This window comes from Acytostelium subglobosum, assembly GCF_000787575.1.
Source record: "Acytostelium subglobosum LB1 DNA, scaffold: scaffold12, whole genome shotgun sequence".
Lineage (NCBI taxonomy): Eukaryota > Evosea > Eumycetozoa > Acytosteliales > Acytosteliaceae > Acytostelium > Acytostelium subglobosum.
In genome coordinates this window covers 463,854-479,897 of record NW_012236521.1, presented here as the reverse complement: position 1 = coordinate 479,897, position 16,044 = coordinate 463,854, and the positions used below count along the sequence as shown (strand labels likewise).

At 42.5% G+C, this 16,044-nt stretch overlaps 5 protein-coding genes across 5 annotated transcripts; 4 read left to right on the top strand and 1 right to left on the bottom strand.

Moving 5' to 3' along the window:
* Nucleotides 1-392: 392 nt before the first annotated feature.
* SAMD00019534_064770 (hypothetical protein) lies at nt 393-2,666 on the top strand (the record flags this gene model as incomplete). The annotated part of the gene is made up of 1 exon (XM_012898297.1): nt 393-2,666. One exon carries the CDS (start codon nt 393-395, stop codon nt 2,664-2,666), a length of 2,274 nt encoding a protein of 757 aa, XP_012753751.1.
* A 1,025-nt stretch (nt 2,667-3,691) lies between these two features.
* SAMD00019534_064760 (hypothetical protein) lies at nt 3,692-4,123 on the top strand (the record flags this gene model as incomplete). The annotated part of the gene is made up of 1 exon (XM_012898296.1): nt 3,692-4,123. A coding segment is annotated over one exon (432 nt), but the record flags the coding sequence as incomplete, so codon positions are not given.
* A 652-nt stretch (nt 4,124-4,775) lies between these two features.
* On the top strand, nt 4,776-7,359 carry SAMD00019534_064750 (hypothetical protein; the record flags this gene model as incomplete). Its single annotated transcript, XM_012898295.1, has 5 exons — nt 4,776-5,485; nt 5,566-5,905; nt 5,976-6,150; nt 6,225-6,572; nt 6,632-7,359. 5 exons carry the CDS (start codon nt 4,776-4,778, stop codon nt 7,357-7,359), a joined length of 2,301 nt encoding a protein of 766 aa, XP_012753749.1.
* Nucleotides 7,360-7,451: 92 nt separating this feature from the next.
* On the bottom strand, nt 7,452-11,142 carry SAMD00019534_064740 (hypothetical protein; the record flags this gene model as incomplete). Its single annotated transcript, XM_012898294.1, has 3 exons — nt 7,452-8,999; nt 9,068-9,961; nt 10,417-11,142. Coding segments are annotated over 3 exons (3,168 nt in total), but the record flags the coding sequence as incomplete, so codon positions are not given.
* A 3,683-nt stretch (nt 11,143-14,825) lies between these two features.
* Nucleotides 14,826-15,881, top strand: SAMD00019534_064730 (hypothetical protein; the record flags this gene model as incomplete). Its single annotated transcript, XM_012898293.1, has 1 exon — nt 14,826-15,881. The coding sequence occupies one exon, from the start codon at nt 14,826-14,828 to the stop codon at nt 15,879-15,881; it is 1,056 nt and encodes a 351-aa protein (XP_012753747.1).
* Nucleotides 15,882-16,044: the final 163 nt, after the last annotated feature.

Sequence of the window (16,044 nt, the reverse complement as noted above, 5' to 3'; positions counted from 1 at the left end):
CCATTAATTCCGTCAATCAAAACTCAAGACATCATAATTATTTTAACAACACAGGAGGGAAGTGATAAAGAATTCCAGGTGGAACATAGACAACAAGATATGTTTGGTCATTCAATCATGCCTTTTGCGTTCACTTTGTTGATTGATTGAACATAACATTACATTGACAGCGACCTCCCCTTTGAACAACGATGGCAACAACAACAACAACTAGTAGTAGTAGTAGTATAATGAGAGTACTCACTAATAGGACATATGTCAAGAATATCATTGCTTCATACTCTAGAAGTGGAGGTCGAAGTGGTGCTGGTCTACCTGACAATGGACAACTTCCAACAATAACAACACATGACAACTATTACTTTAGAACAAAGTATCATCAATGGACTAACATGGTAACAATTGTTAAACACAAACAATATGGTTTGTTACGTGATCGTATCAAACATAAACTACATATAACAATCAATCGCAATACAAAGACCAATATCGGTTCTATCAAGACACTGTGCAAAGCAAAGGACATTGACCAAGACACATTCAAGATGGTGTACGATAGATATCAACGATACTTCTGTGACATTGATGCACTACGTTGGGCTGTGGAGGCTGACAACTTGGTCATCGTGCAGACTTTGCTTCACCAGACATATCCAGTGATATTTGAGCGAGGCCATGAGTTACTCATACACGCGCTCACAAGCCCGTCAATCACTGTGCTCAAGTACCTCATGGACTCGGGACTTTTCGACAATGACCGTCTGTTGACGATCAATCTGAACAGGGTGCATGGCCCTGGCGTGGTGCCGCTGGACAAGTTCTTCAGGTCCCCTGATGCCCTTCGTATCATGCGTGAGGATGTGAACAACTTTCCTCAAGAGTTCCTTGACAAGTTCATATCCAAGGCGCGAATGCATGTCAATAACATTTTGGCCAGTCGCGATCAACAACATATCAATGAGCTATTGTTCAAGGAGGGCGTGATGATGCTGCCCAACTTCCGAATCACATCTGAAATGATGAAGTCTGGACCCAATGTCTCTCCAGCTGAACAACTGGCACATTTTTTACGACTGCTCCCACATATGGACATTGATCAACAAATGGAGGCGAACAATGCGATTGCATTATTATCATCAAAGAAGACGACTCAAGCTATATTATCCAAACATGGCATGTTGGACCACAACAATAACAACAACAACAACATCACAATGATTGATGATGCACAACTAATGGTCTTTGTCAAACTGTATCAACTTAATGTGCAGAGACGTCATTCTGACAAACTGAACAATTATGCTCTCCGACAATACATTGCCACTGGCGACTGCATGCTCATCCCATTCTTTTTGGGCAACAATGGATATCCATTGAATAGACATGACGTGGATGTATTGTTCAGCACGATCACACAGCGTGGCACAGTCACTCAGGCGATGGTGACAATGGAGTACCTTCAAGATCAATCGGGCAACAACTATAATATTGACTCGTCCGGTCCGCTGAGCGACCAGTTCCACTTCTTCAACACGGCCGACGACATGTCTCGCAGCTTCGAGATCATCAAGTACCTCAACAGCACCAAACGAATAGTTCAACCCCAGGCATTGAGTTATACATTGTTCAATGGCACGATGGAGATGCTTGAGTTCTTGCTGTCAGACGACAACAGGATATTCTCAAAAAATGTCGTCAGATACTCATTGGTGCTCGAGCCCGATCAACTCGAGTACTTCTTCAAGGTCAAGCCCGAGATGTTTGAATGGGAGAACACGATGAGGTTTGCAGTGAGCTTGGCTCGTCTGGACTCGCTCAGCATCCTCCTGGATCACATCCCCAGCAAACTTTCAATGAGCACAAGATTGTTGTTCCACCTTGTATTGACCAATGGTGGACACCACATGGAAGTGATCAGAATGTTGGTCGAGAAGGGCAACATCAAACCTAGTTATGGTATCTTTCCAACAATTGGTCGAATGGGTGATATCGCCTTTTTTGATTACTGTCTCGCAAACTATGAGTACCATGAGCATGACTTCTGGTTTGAGAAGATGCTCATCGGCCAAAACGAGATTGACTACATACCCGAGAAAGCACTGTTTGGAGCGATTGAATGCAATCAAGTGAACATGATCAAACATTTATATCAACATCACATGGATGTATTGTTGGACAAACATTATCATTTACAAGCAGTTATAGATGGCAACCTGGAAGTGTTGGAGGTATTGCTCGCCGTTGATCCACTCAACCCCAACAACAAAAAGGACGAGCAGTACATGGATGAGCTGTTGCTGGCGGCAATGTGGCAAGGTCACATCGAAACACTGGATTTTCTGTTGGAGCATTTGGATCAAGACTACTGCACAAGATTCATGGCATATAACATTGTGATCAAACCATTCGTCGAGAACTCTGATGTGGCAATGCTCCAGCATCTATTGGACATTGGCATATCGTTTGACTTGAGGAGCATACATACGATGAAGGAGTTCAAGAGTAGCCAAGCTATTCAATCAATAGTGGCACAGAGCAAAGAGAAGAGGGCCAAGTTATTGGAGCAGACTAAATTGAATAGTGTCAAGAAGCGCAAAAGTGAGGATGATGTTGATGAGACCGCGACAACAACATCAAAGATAAACAAGAGGAACAAAAGGAAATAAATAAATTAAATAAATATATAAACTATGGAACGTGATTAGTCGATCAGATGATTGATTGATTGACAATTTCCATTTATGGGGAGACATGATGGATAGTTGGGAACCGTGTGGATGATGATTAATCATCATCTTACGGGCTGCAGCCCCATATTTACAAAAGAGTGAAGGAAATTTCAAAAAGTTGATGGGATTCAGCTTATTCAGCTCATTAAAAATAAGTTTGTGATTGATGGAACACAGGGACCTCAGCTCCAATTTGGATGGGAAATCCCAAGTTTGTGTGTGAGTTGAAGCAAGTCCATTTGCCCCTTTCGGTGGTATCCTAAGAGGACTCTGTATCTGAATGTCACATGACCAAGTTCAATAAGTATGAAGGTACAGGCAGTACCGATCCATTCGATTAATGAACCATCATTCATTCAATCAATCAAACCTTTACCTCCTCAATCAATCAATCAATCAATCAAATACATTAAAGACATATTACTACATTAAGTGTGAAGGAAGAAAAGAGATAAACACTGATTTAGTTGTTAAAGCCTGTCTGTGGTCACACCAAACATCCAACCACAACAAACCACGACAAACACCCACCACCATTCCAATTCAAACAGACAGACAGATAGATAGATAGAGTATAGTAGCAGTGTGGTTGTTGGGAGGTAGTGCGTGTTAGTTGGAATTGGAAAGAGTAGAAGGTGTGTGGTAGTGTGTTCACAAAAGGAGATAAGAATTAGGCCATTTACATCTTCACTCTCATCTTCGTGTCTGTCCACCAATCAACCATCTATCCATCTCCAGCGCGCGCGAGTGTTCAATTCGAACAAAGAGCGGCTAAGCATCCATCCAATCTCTATTTATATATATCACATATATATTTGTGTTGGAGCACCAAACAAGTATCAAAGTAGTAGCGATTCATAAATATATACATTAGTCAACATCATCATCAACAACAACAACAACAACAACAAATAATTACTATTATCATAATATATTAATTATCTATATATAAACAAATAATAATATTAAGAATGGAGTTCCATCCAAGTAAAGAAATGAAGAGATTACAAAAGAGATTGTTTAATAATGGAGACTCAACATCACCAACTAGAATTAGTATTTGGAGACCGGTAGTGGATATAAAGGAGAATGAAACATCTATTGTGATAATATTCGAATTGCCAGGATTGACCAAGGAGAATGTGTCAATCGATGTTTCAAAGGATGCCTCTACAATCATTATCAGTGGGGAGAAGAAGTATCAGAAGAAGGACGAGACAGAGCGTTGCCACCGAATGGAGTCGTCTTATGGGAAGTTCATCAGATCGTACCGTCTGCCGCCTGGCACCGACACCTCCAAGGTCAAAGCATCGATGAATGACGGAGTGCTCGAGATCAACATTGAGAAGGTCAAGTTGGAGAAGGTCAAGATACCCATCCAGTCCAAGCTCTAAATCAGGTGCACCTGGAAGTGATGCAGAGGCGACAAATCATTGCCTTATCGAATCAATGCATCCATCAATCAATCCATCCAACCAACTCAAGATGTATTATCAACCAATCAATCAATCAATTAATATATCCCAACTAATCACACACTGTTCCACTTCATTGTGGGTCTTTGATAAACATACGAAAGAGGTTGTTGATGTTGTGTATTATTCGCACAAACAAACATAACTCTCTAATAGAACAAATAAATATAAGTCCAAACTGTGCTGATTAACCATCAGCTAGCATCAATGATGTGATCTTCATTCATTCATTCATTCATACTAACATGGTCAATCAAATAATAAGTTAAGGTATCTTGAGGATAGATATTTATGTGTTTCGGACTGATTGAATGTTCTCACAAGTTTTCGCGTGGCACCCTAGTTCAATGAAACTCACCTGATTGATTGAAGGGGTTCACATAATCACCTGATGACCACGCACCAAAGATCATTTCAAAGTGTGTATGTTGGGGGCCAATTATTGATTCATTGGCGGGGTCGCTTCGGAATCTCTCAACACCAACTCAACAAAGCAAAGTTTAAACTTGATTCATTCATCACTTCTATTTATATATATGTTTGCACTAGATTGAGAAAGAGAGAGAGAATGATGACAACAGATAGAACAACAACATCAAAGAGAGGTGATGACCTCATTCATAGGACAACAAGATCCTTGCTCATAGTTGATAGTAACCCTTTGAAGAAGCACTTCAATCGTCCAACTGGTCCACCCATAAAGATTGTGATCAACAAGAATAAGAATAAGGACAAGGATCACAAACAATCTGATCACAATGGAAATGGAAATGGAAATGGCAATGGCAACGGCAATGGAAATGCCAAGAACAATGATGTTGGTGATGCCCCACAACACTTGGTTGACTTGTTCAAACAACTTGATACTTCAAAGAATGTGGACAACACCAAACAGGAGGAAGAGGAACAAGAGGAGGATGATGGATCATTCGATTTCAAAGTATTACATACTCATACTTTGGCATCATCCTTGTCATCATTGTCAAGTAATGGAACCAACTCATTCTCATTCTTATCGACGTCCACAACATCACCATCAAGTCTCGACTCCATACTCAATCTGTCCAAGCAAAGACTTCATCTCCAAACTGTATTGGCAAGTTTGTTAAACAAACATTGTGAGCAATATGCTCTGTTTGTTGAGGCCACCCTATTGCCATTACTGGACCTCATTGGTGACAGTCAATTCCTTAAAGTAGTTGGTGCCAAAGAAGTCCACCGTTTGGATTCAAACGCCTACAGCTCTGATCAATCTGATCTAATATATATAATAAGGGACAGGTATGTTCATTCACTCCACTCAATCCAATCAATCTACTCACCCACTCACTCACCAATCCAATCAATCATTCGTCTAACAGTCTGGACGATGTCAATCAGGTGATTGATAGCATCGCATTACATAAGGAGTATGACTCATTGGACAGACAATTCATTATTATACACATGTACCGAATCAATCCATTCTGGATACAATTGTTGGAGGAGGCTGGAATTGAAGCAATACATCATGAACTACCAGCATACATGGTACCACTTGAGAGTGATATACTCTCATTGGAGTTGCCACCAGAGTCCTACTCAGCATTGCTCACCGATCAGAACAGGACAGTGTTGTCTGCAGTGCTCAAATCAATCAATCAACTACAACATCAATATGGAATCATTCCAAGTATCAGAGGCAAAGGAATGTTCTCAAAGGTAACCAATGCGACAACAGTCCAAACAACTCTCGCCCGCCACTCTAACACTTGTCGCCACATATTTCCAGATGATATATGACCAACTTGGAATGTCCCGCGAGGAGCTTGTTAAGAAGAAGGTTGGAATTAGCACCGAAATAGATAGTTTGATACTGATTGATCGCGAGATAGACCTTGTGACTCCATTTTGTCTGCCACTGACCTACGAAGGCCTGCTGGACGAGTTCTTTTCAATATATAGCAGTAAGTTCAATCGACCAACCGATCAATCAATCAATCAATATCCGTACCTAACCAAGACAAACCCGAATGAATAGATATTGTCGAGTTGGACAATAGAGCCATATACTTTAAAGACACTGAGAGCATGGATGGTGGTATAAACTCAGTCCTCTCAATGTTGTTGAACTCTGATGATCAATTCTTCAAGGATACTAGAGACTTGAACTTGTCTCAAGTGGTTGGAAATGATGGATTGCTCAATATCAAGTCAATGGCATATGAGGAATTGTTCTCTAATATCAACCTTGGCGATGTATCAACTGCCCAACTCAAGGATATCATGAACAGTATCACAAGGCTTGACACACATATCTGTCTAGCAGAGAGACTGGCCGAATGTATAACAATGAGTGACTTTAATCAAGAGTTCCAGCATCAACATAGTAAGTTGGAGCGCGAGAAGAGTATCAATCAATCAATCACTGACCAAACATTCAAATAGAGCTGCTTAGAAACAAGGGCATCGAAGAGGTTGAGAAGTATATAAGCGATTGTATCTTTGAAAGACATTATCTAGAGAAGGTAGTTGGAATGATGGCATTGTACAGCCTGACTGTTGGACGAATACCATCAGAGTTGTACGACAATTGGAAGTTTAACATTGTACAGACTTATGGCATCCATACATTGATACTACTTAATCACTTGGAGGTGGTTGGTCTGCTCCAGACCAAGAGTATCGATCAGGATGGTATCATGTTTGGCGAGTCGTCATCGGCATCAAAGTACGAGCAACTGAGGCAACTAATGAATTTGACACCCGAGGCTCACGACACGGACATCTCCTACACTCACTCTGGCTATGCACCTCTAATTGCACGAATCCTCGAGAGGTACTTCAGTAGTCAGGACAATGATTGGATGCGAATGGATGATGTAATGAACCTCTTACCTGGTCCACTGTTTGAGGGTACACTGCCCAAGTCAGCACCATCAACAACAACAGATTCGCAACAAGAGAATGGACAGACACATGAGACTACGACAGAGGTAGCAGCAACGCCAGGAGTGGAGAGAAAGAAGACAATAGTATACTTCATTGGTGGATGTACATTCTCAGAGATCAGTGCACTGCGACATCTGAGCAAGAATGGTTCACGAGACTTTATAGTCTGTACAACTGGATTGCTAAATGGCAGGAAGTTTGTTAACTCCTTTGGCGTTGTATAGGTTGCCATTCAATAAACGGCAACTCAATCTGATTATTTATTATTATATTACCTTAGGTCTGCAGCCCTGCCTCTATGTGAGTTGGATTAGTTCATGTCCAACAGGAAGTCAGACAGCTTGGACTTGAGCAACTTGGCATGGTGATTAAGGAAGGACTTCTCAATGAATGGCAGGAAGTAGTCCATCTTGCCATTGGACGGCAACAACTGGAGGAATGCCTCTGGGTCCATGTAGTTGGTGAGGTGGTCGAGGATTCTCTCGTACTCCTGGAGCACGGCCTCTGACTGATTGGGCTCGGATGCCATGTAGCGCTTGAGCACCTGCTCCAGCACGACACTCCAATCACTGTGCTTGCAAAAGTGTAGGCCATACTCCAACATGATGGAGATCTGTGTGTTCACGCCCAGTTTGATGCCGTCCTCAGTGCGATCGAGCAGCGGAAGACAAGCCAGCTTGAGCGAGATGAACATGATGTTCTCTACGTCGTTGCTAAAGATGGTCTCGATGTTCTCCATGAATTCAAAGTCTTGCACGCGAGTTGAGTAGAGGAGCGAGTGAAGCTTTCTATAATACAGCGAGGATAGTTTTGATGTTGGGTCCTCCTTCTCTGACGGGTTCCTCTGAGCGTCCAAAGAGAATGGTGGCAGCTTAGATAGCCAATGAGGTATGCCGGAGTATGTCTTGAGATGGTTCAATATCCATTGATTACAGTATTCATCACTATTGATTGTTTGTTTGATGGTGGTTAGTCGATGAATGAATGGTGATGTGGGCGGGATCGTCCTTCTACCAACATACGTGAGTATCTTGTTGTTCAATTGGCTGACGTTTGGTTTGCTTGATGATATCTTGGGTCCGGTGGAGTTGACAATCATGGCTACATCGATGTTCAATGATTGGAAGAGTTGTTTGTCATCGCCACGGTATCTGTGGATGTCGAGAACATAGAGATGGATGAGGTTCTTGGTGAAGCCTGGTACGAGGTCGAGCAGAATGTTGTGAGATGATGTGGTCGAATGTGTCATCGATGTCATGTTGTTGAGGTTGTTGATGTGGTCATTGCACTGTTCATTAAGGAACCACTCCAGATACACCTTGAGCAGCAGTGAGTCCAGGTCAAAGTCCTGGTGATGGTAGCTGCTGATCGTGCTGTTGAGCACGCCACCGTTGAGGGTGGTGGTCGAGTGAACCAAGATATTGAATGCATCATCGGGCGAGATCTCCTTCTTCTTGACCAACTGCACTGTGATCTGGAGCAGTCCCCATGGGATAGTCTGTCGCAGTATCTTGCCGAGTGCCGTTGGGTTGGAGTTTGGCGCCAGCAATAGCTTGGGGTTCTTTAGACAGAGACTGATAAGAGAGTCTACAGGTATTTGATTGAGTGATGAGATGGATTCATCGATACAGTTGGCCTGGTCCAAGTAGAGCAGTCCCAGGGCAAAGTAGTTCATATTCCTCTGCTCCATATCAAAGTCGCATTGCTCCGATAGATTCTTCAGCAACTCGATTGCCAACTCTTGTGAATATGACGACACTGATGATTCCAAAATGAGGTAGGCCAAGTTGTGAGGGCTCTCTGAATGATAATGTCTAAGTATCTTATTGCTAAGGTCTTCTTTGTCGGCTAAGAACTCAACAGACTGGGGGGAGGGGAGTAAGTGAATGGATTCAATCCATGTGTATAAGTGGCAATGGATGGATGACTTACTGATGGATTAAACAACACTTGCTTCAAGTAGTAGCTAAGTGCCTTGTGTGAACTGGTATTTTGGGACAAGAGATTGAATACCAACTCAATGTCTGTGTCGCTTGTGCTGAACCAGAGGGCAGCTCTCATGTAGTCCTGTTGGCTGTTGAGGAAGTATTGGCCAAGATAGGACGACGACTTTCTAAGCAGCTTCCTAAAGTTCTTGCGCTCAACGTCGTGGTTGACCATCGAAGCCACATCATTCATGTTTGGATTGGATCGGAACTGGTTGGACAGTTTGGCCTGCAGCAAGAAGTGTCCCTCGAGCAGCAGCTGATGATAGACGTCCTCGTCCTTCTCTTTGATCTTGGTGGCATACTCTAGGATCTGGCCATATAGTGACTGGAGGGGAGTGTGGTGCACCACGTACACAGCCCACATGATCTTGTCGAGCTTCACCTCATTCAGCGTCTTCTTGGGCGAGAGTATACGTGAGGGCGACCGCAGCATGCCTCCTGGACCGCTCATCTCGGCCACCTGGTCCTGCGTCATCTTGGAGAGTAGTACAATGTAGTCGCCAATGACTGCCAGCTTGTTTAGACCAAAGAATGTTCGCAGACCAAAGCCGCAGGGCGTGTGGCCGTCGCTTCCGTCGTCGGCACCATCACATGATCGCAGTGACCATGTCTGGAGACCTGCTGTGGTGACCGTGTAGAGGAAGCAGTGGCTGGCCTGGCACATCAGAGTCTCATTCGCGTAGAGGTAGGAGGCAAGCAAGCCGGGCTTGGAGATGTTGTAGAGGAAGCCCTCCTTCTGCGTGGAGAAGACACATCGCATCTTGATGTTCTTTTGATCAGTGGTGGCGTTGCCCGACGCAGATGGCGAGATCCTGTTGTGATCAGAGTCGACGTTGAGGATGCGAGTGTAGTCCGGCAGGAAGAACAGCGAGTGTATCCTGTCCTCCTTTGAGAAGCGTCGGCTGAGCACCAGCGTGGAGGACAGCAGCGAGTAGCCAAAGTCCGAGTTGACGCTGATGCCATGGTCAATGTCTGTGATTGGTCCAACAATCTCGTGTTCATTATCATCGCTCATATTCGTCTGTACTGTCGTCTGTAGCATGCCCAACTGATTCTTTCCAGTCTGATTGCCAGAGGCATCAAAGTTAACCTCAAAGTAATGTTCATCCTCAACAATCTCTGAAGGTCCATTCTGTATGATTGATTGATTGATTGAGTGAGTGATGAAGTGAGTGAGTGATTGGAATAGTTCCAGTGATGGTGCAACTAGTTACGTACATTGACAGCATGCTCATTCGAGTTGATGAGCACTGGTGATGCCAGCGACTCAATGTTGATGGGCTCTTGATAGTGGATGTTGAGCGAGAGGATCTTGACATCGATCTTGGTGGCATAGGCTACGAATCCTTCGTGAATGGACACATGCCTGACGTTCTCTGCATCAATGTCGAGGATGCGCTCAAAGTAGGTGATGAAAAGTCCGCCCGTACTGACGCTGCTCCAGACACTCACCGACTTCTCAGTGGCCACGACCACTCTGCTGGTAACGGGACACACGTTGATGGCAATGGCCGACGACGGCAGGGGTATCTTGAGCACGGTGGGCAGTGTCGACGTGTGGTCCTTGTGCGGACTGTTCTGGCCCGACGAGTGTCCGCCGCTCAGATGCGGCGACGAGGACGTGAGGTGGCTGTGGGCCCCACCGCCCGTCGACATGGGGCTTGATGAGAGTGCGTTGTTGGCATCCTCAAACGATTGGTTCTGTCGCCAATTCTGGTAGAGTCGCACGACGTAGATCTTTGAGGCGTCAGTGTCTCGCTCCAGCGTCAGGATCGAATCGTTGGCAGGCACGTAGTGCAACGACATTATGTGGCTGTTCTGCGTAGTGAACCTGTTCAACACGGTGCTCTCCGTGGCACCGATCGCATAATGTAATATCGTTCCCGACTTTGTACTGACCAAGAAGTCATTGAGTGCTGGCACTACATCCAATGGCTCCATTGCATCATCATTCTCTGATGGTAGCAAGTTCTGGCTATCGAACAAATCAAAAGACAAGAACTTGACCATCCTATATTCCTATATCCTATATCCTATTCTACTTGTTCTATATGTATAATGTATAATGTATGTATACTTGATTGGTTAGTTGTATCTCTTTGTCAATGTCACTCCCTCAACATCACTCACACCTCGAGATACTTGTTGATTTGAATCTTTCTTTGGTCTTTTCTTGAAGATTGTGAGAGGGGGGTGACTTTAACAAAGAACATGTTTGGTCGAACTTCCCTCAACTCAAAGTTATCAAGAATGAGGTGATTCAAGCATTGATTGTCTTATCATCCATTATAACAATAATAATAATATATATAAGATATGTTTCAATATGAACAAGATGATGAATTGGTCCAACTATCAACTATATTGAACAATTTGGATAACAAGAGCTATCTTGAAAGAACACAAATATTGAACTACCTCTTGGCAATCATTCCCAACAACTCAACATCATGGCCACTACAACTGACCAATCATAAAAATGGGTTATTTGAGTAAGTCCATCACTATCCATACTCACTTATATTAATATTAACAATGAATGATTGAATGAATGGAACCAGGTTCATACTCAATTCACTCTCGCTAAATGTCAGGCCACATGATATGTTGTATGGTAGGCTGACAGAGACATTGAAGATCTTAATGGGTGATGATAAGTCGGACACAACGACAAATAGTAATACATTAATAATCAATATGTTATTGGCATTACAAGATAATAACAACAGCATGGACTATCTAAATTGTTTGTTTGAGTTGGTACATCCACTCATAGAACCAACAGAACTCTGTCAATCACAAGTGTTCAACAAACTTAATTCAAGGAACATCAATACTTTAATAACACGACTTGGTACAACATTCAAACAAGTAAGATCAATCTATCAATCAATCAATCATTCACTCATTGACTCAGCTCACTTCCATTCATGATAAAAGTATTACAAGCAGCATGAGACACATATACTGTTGACATTGGAGAAGGAATGGCCACAATCATTGGTTCTGATCGATGGCCTAATCAATTGCCTAATTGTTGACAACAACAACAACAATGATCATGGTGATGATATGACTGGTCCACTGATTGATCGTTTGTTGACAATGGACATCACTCCAAACATGTTTACAACAACAATGATGATGGATAGTCGTGATATCAGTTTGAAGGTCAGTGGATTCATTGGTATGATCAATCTTTTGATGGATCGGACGCACGCCAAAGACATCACGTCCCACCACATCGAAGCCGCCATCAATGGATTGTTGAGAAGAGAGGTGTCAATACCATTGGATACCATCAATAGATTTGTCGGTCAACATTATTCAATGGTCAATACCTACGTCGTAGGCCAAAAACCAAGCATACATTCCAGATTCTCCTACTGCCAATCCGAATTCTTTAAATCATTGACACAAAGACATGGTGACAACAACAGAATAATAGATCCCAGAATGTATTACCGCATTGCACAAGTTTCTCCATCCGCTATGGCCACAGCGATCAGCCTCTGTCCAGACCCATTATCAGCATGGTACGGATATATCAACAATCAGATCACCAAAATAGATAAATGTGTCATTATTGCAGATATAATTAATGGCTGTCAACTACCAGGCCCTATATTCCAGTTGCTCAAGTACCGACATTTTGAAAAGCACATACCTACTTGGAAGCCAATCGATCTTCCACCAAAGAGCGAGATAATTGCCAAACTGGTACCCGACCATCACTTTAAACATCATCATATGCTGTACACTCAGTTCAAGAAGGACTCTGTCGCCACTGCACTCCGAGAGCATCTCTCCCGTGACAAGATATTGACTCCCTCATCATCAGCGTCAACTCAAGTTTTGCTCACAAGTCTTTCACCTTTGTTTCTTGGTCAGATAGTTAAATACCTTGTGCTGGACTCCTTGGTCAAGCGGAAGAATAGGAAGAAGAACTTCCTCTTGAATTTGGCAACAGTGTCCACTCAATTCTTTCGCGCAACCTCATTGATTGTGACCAACTTGACATCCGGACTCCGTATTCACTCAATGATCAATCACATTGGCTCCAAACACTGTCTACTTAGCGCCCCACCATTACACCTCAATCTGGTTGACATTCACAACATACCCAATGAGCATATTCAGCATTGTTTGGATCATTTGGTGTCAATGACTGTCCCCTATTTATTCGAGGGACGCAGAAATATTTTGTTGATGGTTGTCAATGCGCCAAATGTCAGGCACATCAAGTTCAAGCAAGTGGATTACTTCGAAGAAGTTACCAGCTCACACGCACACATGATTGAAGAGACTGATCGGATGGAGAACCTGAGAATTGATCGTTGTTACACATTAATATTTCAGAACTACATAATCAATCATCCCTCTGTCCAATCAATCGAGTTTAGGTCACTTTATATGGAGTGCCCACCAACAGACCTTCTACATCAGCACATTAATTCAAAGTCAATCCATATGAGCTTCAAGGTGAAGCTAGAGGAAGTCACAGAGGATGATGAGTTCGAATACTTCTCCGCTCCAAAAGACCTCAAACACATTAATTCAATCATCCTTCCATACAAATACTTTGATTTGGTGACTGAATCAATGGCGTCCACAGGCAACAATGTACAACATCTAGATCTGAACCTAACATCTGTTAATTATACATATGACTACCAACTCGTACCAGTATCACAACTCCAAAAGTTCTATATCACGTCGGCCCAACACCTGACAAGCCTATCATTGACAATGGAGTATTTCAAAGATGTGTTGGATTATATTCCAGAGTGTCCTGATGAAGCGTCTGCAGTGTTGGAACATACATATCAACTACAAACACTCAATGTGTACATCACCAAGATGGAGTGGATCACTTCCATGGACATCACAGGCACACTTCAAGAGATAATGTCAAAGATACTAGCACATCTATCACAGAGATCAACATTTCCAAAGTTGACCAAAGTGACATTCTACCTCCAACAACCAATGTCTCGTTGGCCCATTATATATTTCCCCTATCGAACATTTGAGCGATGTTGTACAAACTGTCCTCTAACAAGGAGTTATGGCGTAGTACATCATTATACTACTTGAGTATACCAGAAGTTCATTCATTCACTTCATTCAGTGCATAACACGAGGATGGATAGATGGATGGATGAGTGTGTGCGATACGAATCTCGATGAAACAATGAAGGTGGGAGTGAGTGTGTGTTGTTCAAACAAAGCACGCTCATTCAAACAAACAAACACACAAACAACAAACATTAGTTGTTGAGTTGAATGAACATTAATTAAACTACATATATATATATATTTATATACTTTTATAGATATAATCACTTTCACTATATACTACTACAATAACAAATATAAGTGAAGTGGAAGAGGTACAAAAGATAGAAGAGCTAGGTAAACTCCAAGCTCAAACATTGTGATACTACAACATCAACTTCAACAACAATAGTGAAGGAGAGGACAGAGAAAGAGATATAGAGAGAGATACATAGATTGATCAATAGCACATATAGATAAAGAAGAAGAAGATGGGTTGCGGCATGTCTAAAGAGAAGAGAGAGAGGAGAAGAAGGAGCAAAAAGGGAAAGGATAAGAATAATACAGACAATAATAATAATAATAATAATAATAATAATAATGAAGAGGATCAACATCATCATCATCATCAACATCATAATCAAATGGATAATAATGATAGAGGTGTAAAGATGACGAATAGACTATCAGATCATCATAATCAAGGTGTTGGCGTACCTACAATTGATAAGCAACAACATCAACAACAACATATAGTACCTCATGATACACCTGGCAGCGCACCGGGTGGTGTGGCAAACAGCACTACAGCCGCAGCCGGCAGTAGTATACTGCACGTAGCGTCAGGGCCGCTCACACCAGACAAATCGATTCAGGACTCGTCAAGGGTCAACAGCAACGGCGCTCCATTGACCACGAGTCAGCAGCAAGCACTACAGTCACAGCTACAACTATCAAACTCATTCAAACAATCACCACGTAACAGTGCTGTACAGATACCTCAACAACAACAACAGACAACTCTTGTCGCAGATCACGTCAAGAGCACATTAAAGACATCGAACAACTCAAACAACAACAATCAATGTAATACTATAAACACATCAACATCACAACTACAGGTACAACCTCAACAGACAACAACGACGACCACGACAACGCAACAAGTTCAATCTCAACTCAATACAACAGTAAATGCATATGACAACCAGCCTGCGGGCGCACCGGCCAAGTCAGCAGCAGCCGGCGAGCAGCAGAAGCGAGCGACGACCAGCGCACTTAATCCATTCCCAGGCGCCGACTCGATACTGCGCAACGGCATCTGGTACACAGAGTCGGAGCTGGCCGAGGAGAACTTTGTCTGGAATCCCAAGTACTGGACGATCGATCGCATTGGCAAATGGGTAGATGACATTGAATTCTCACAACCAGACAGTGGTGGTAACAGTAGCAACACAAATGTCGCAAGCAACAGCAACAGCATCAGTAACAGTATTAGTAGTAGTACTGGAGGTGGTGGCAGTGGACTTGTGTCAAACAATCAATCAACAACAACTACTACTACAGTGATAGCAGCAACAGCAGCACCATCATCAACAACAACACTTACAACAAGCACACATAGCAACAACAATATAACAAACAATAATTCATCACTATTAGGAAATGTAATACAACATCAACAACAGACGACAAGTTAGCCAACTTGTTGGTTGCAATATGTATAGTATTAGCGCACTAATAAATATCTAAACATAACATATATATATAAATATACATATATTAAACTTAATCAAACAACCAAGATGGTCCATGCAACGATCCATTCATTCATTCAATCAAGTTCTTGACTTTGTCGTCAAA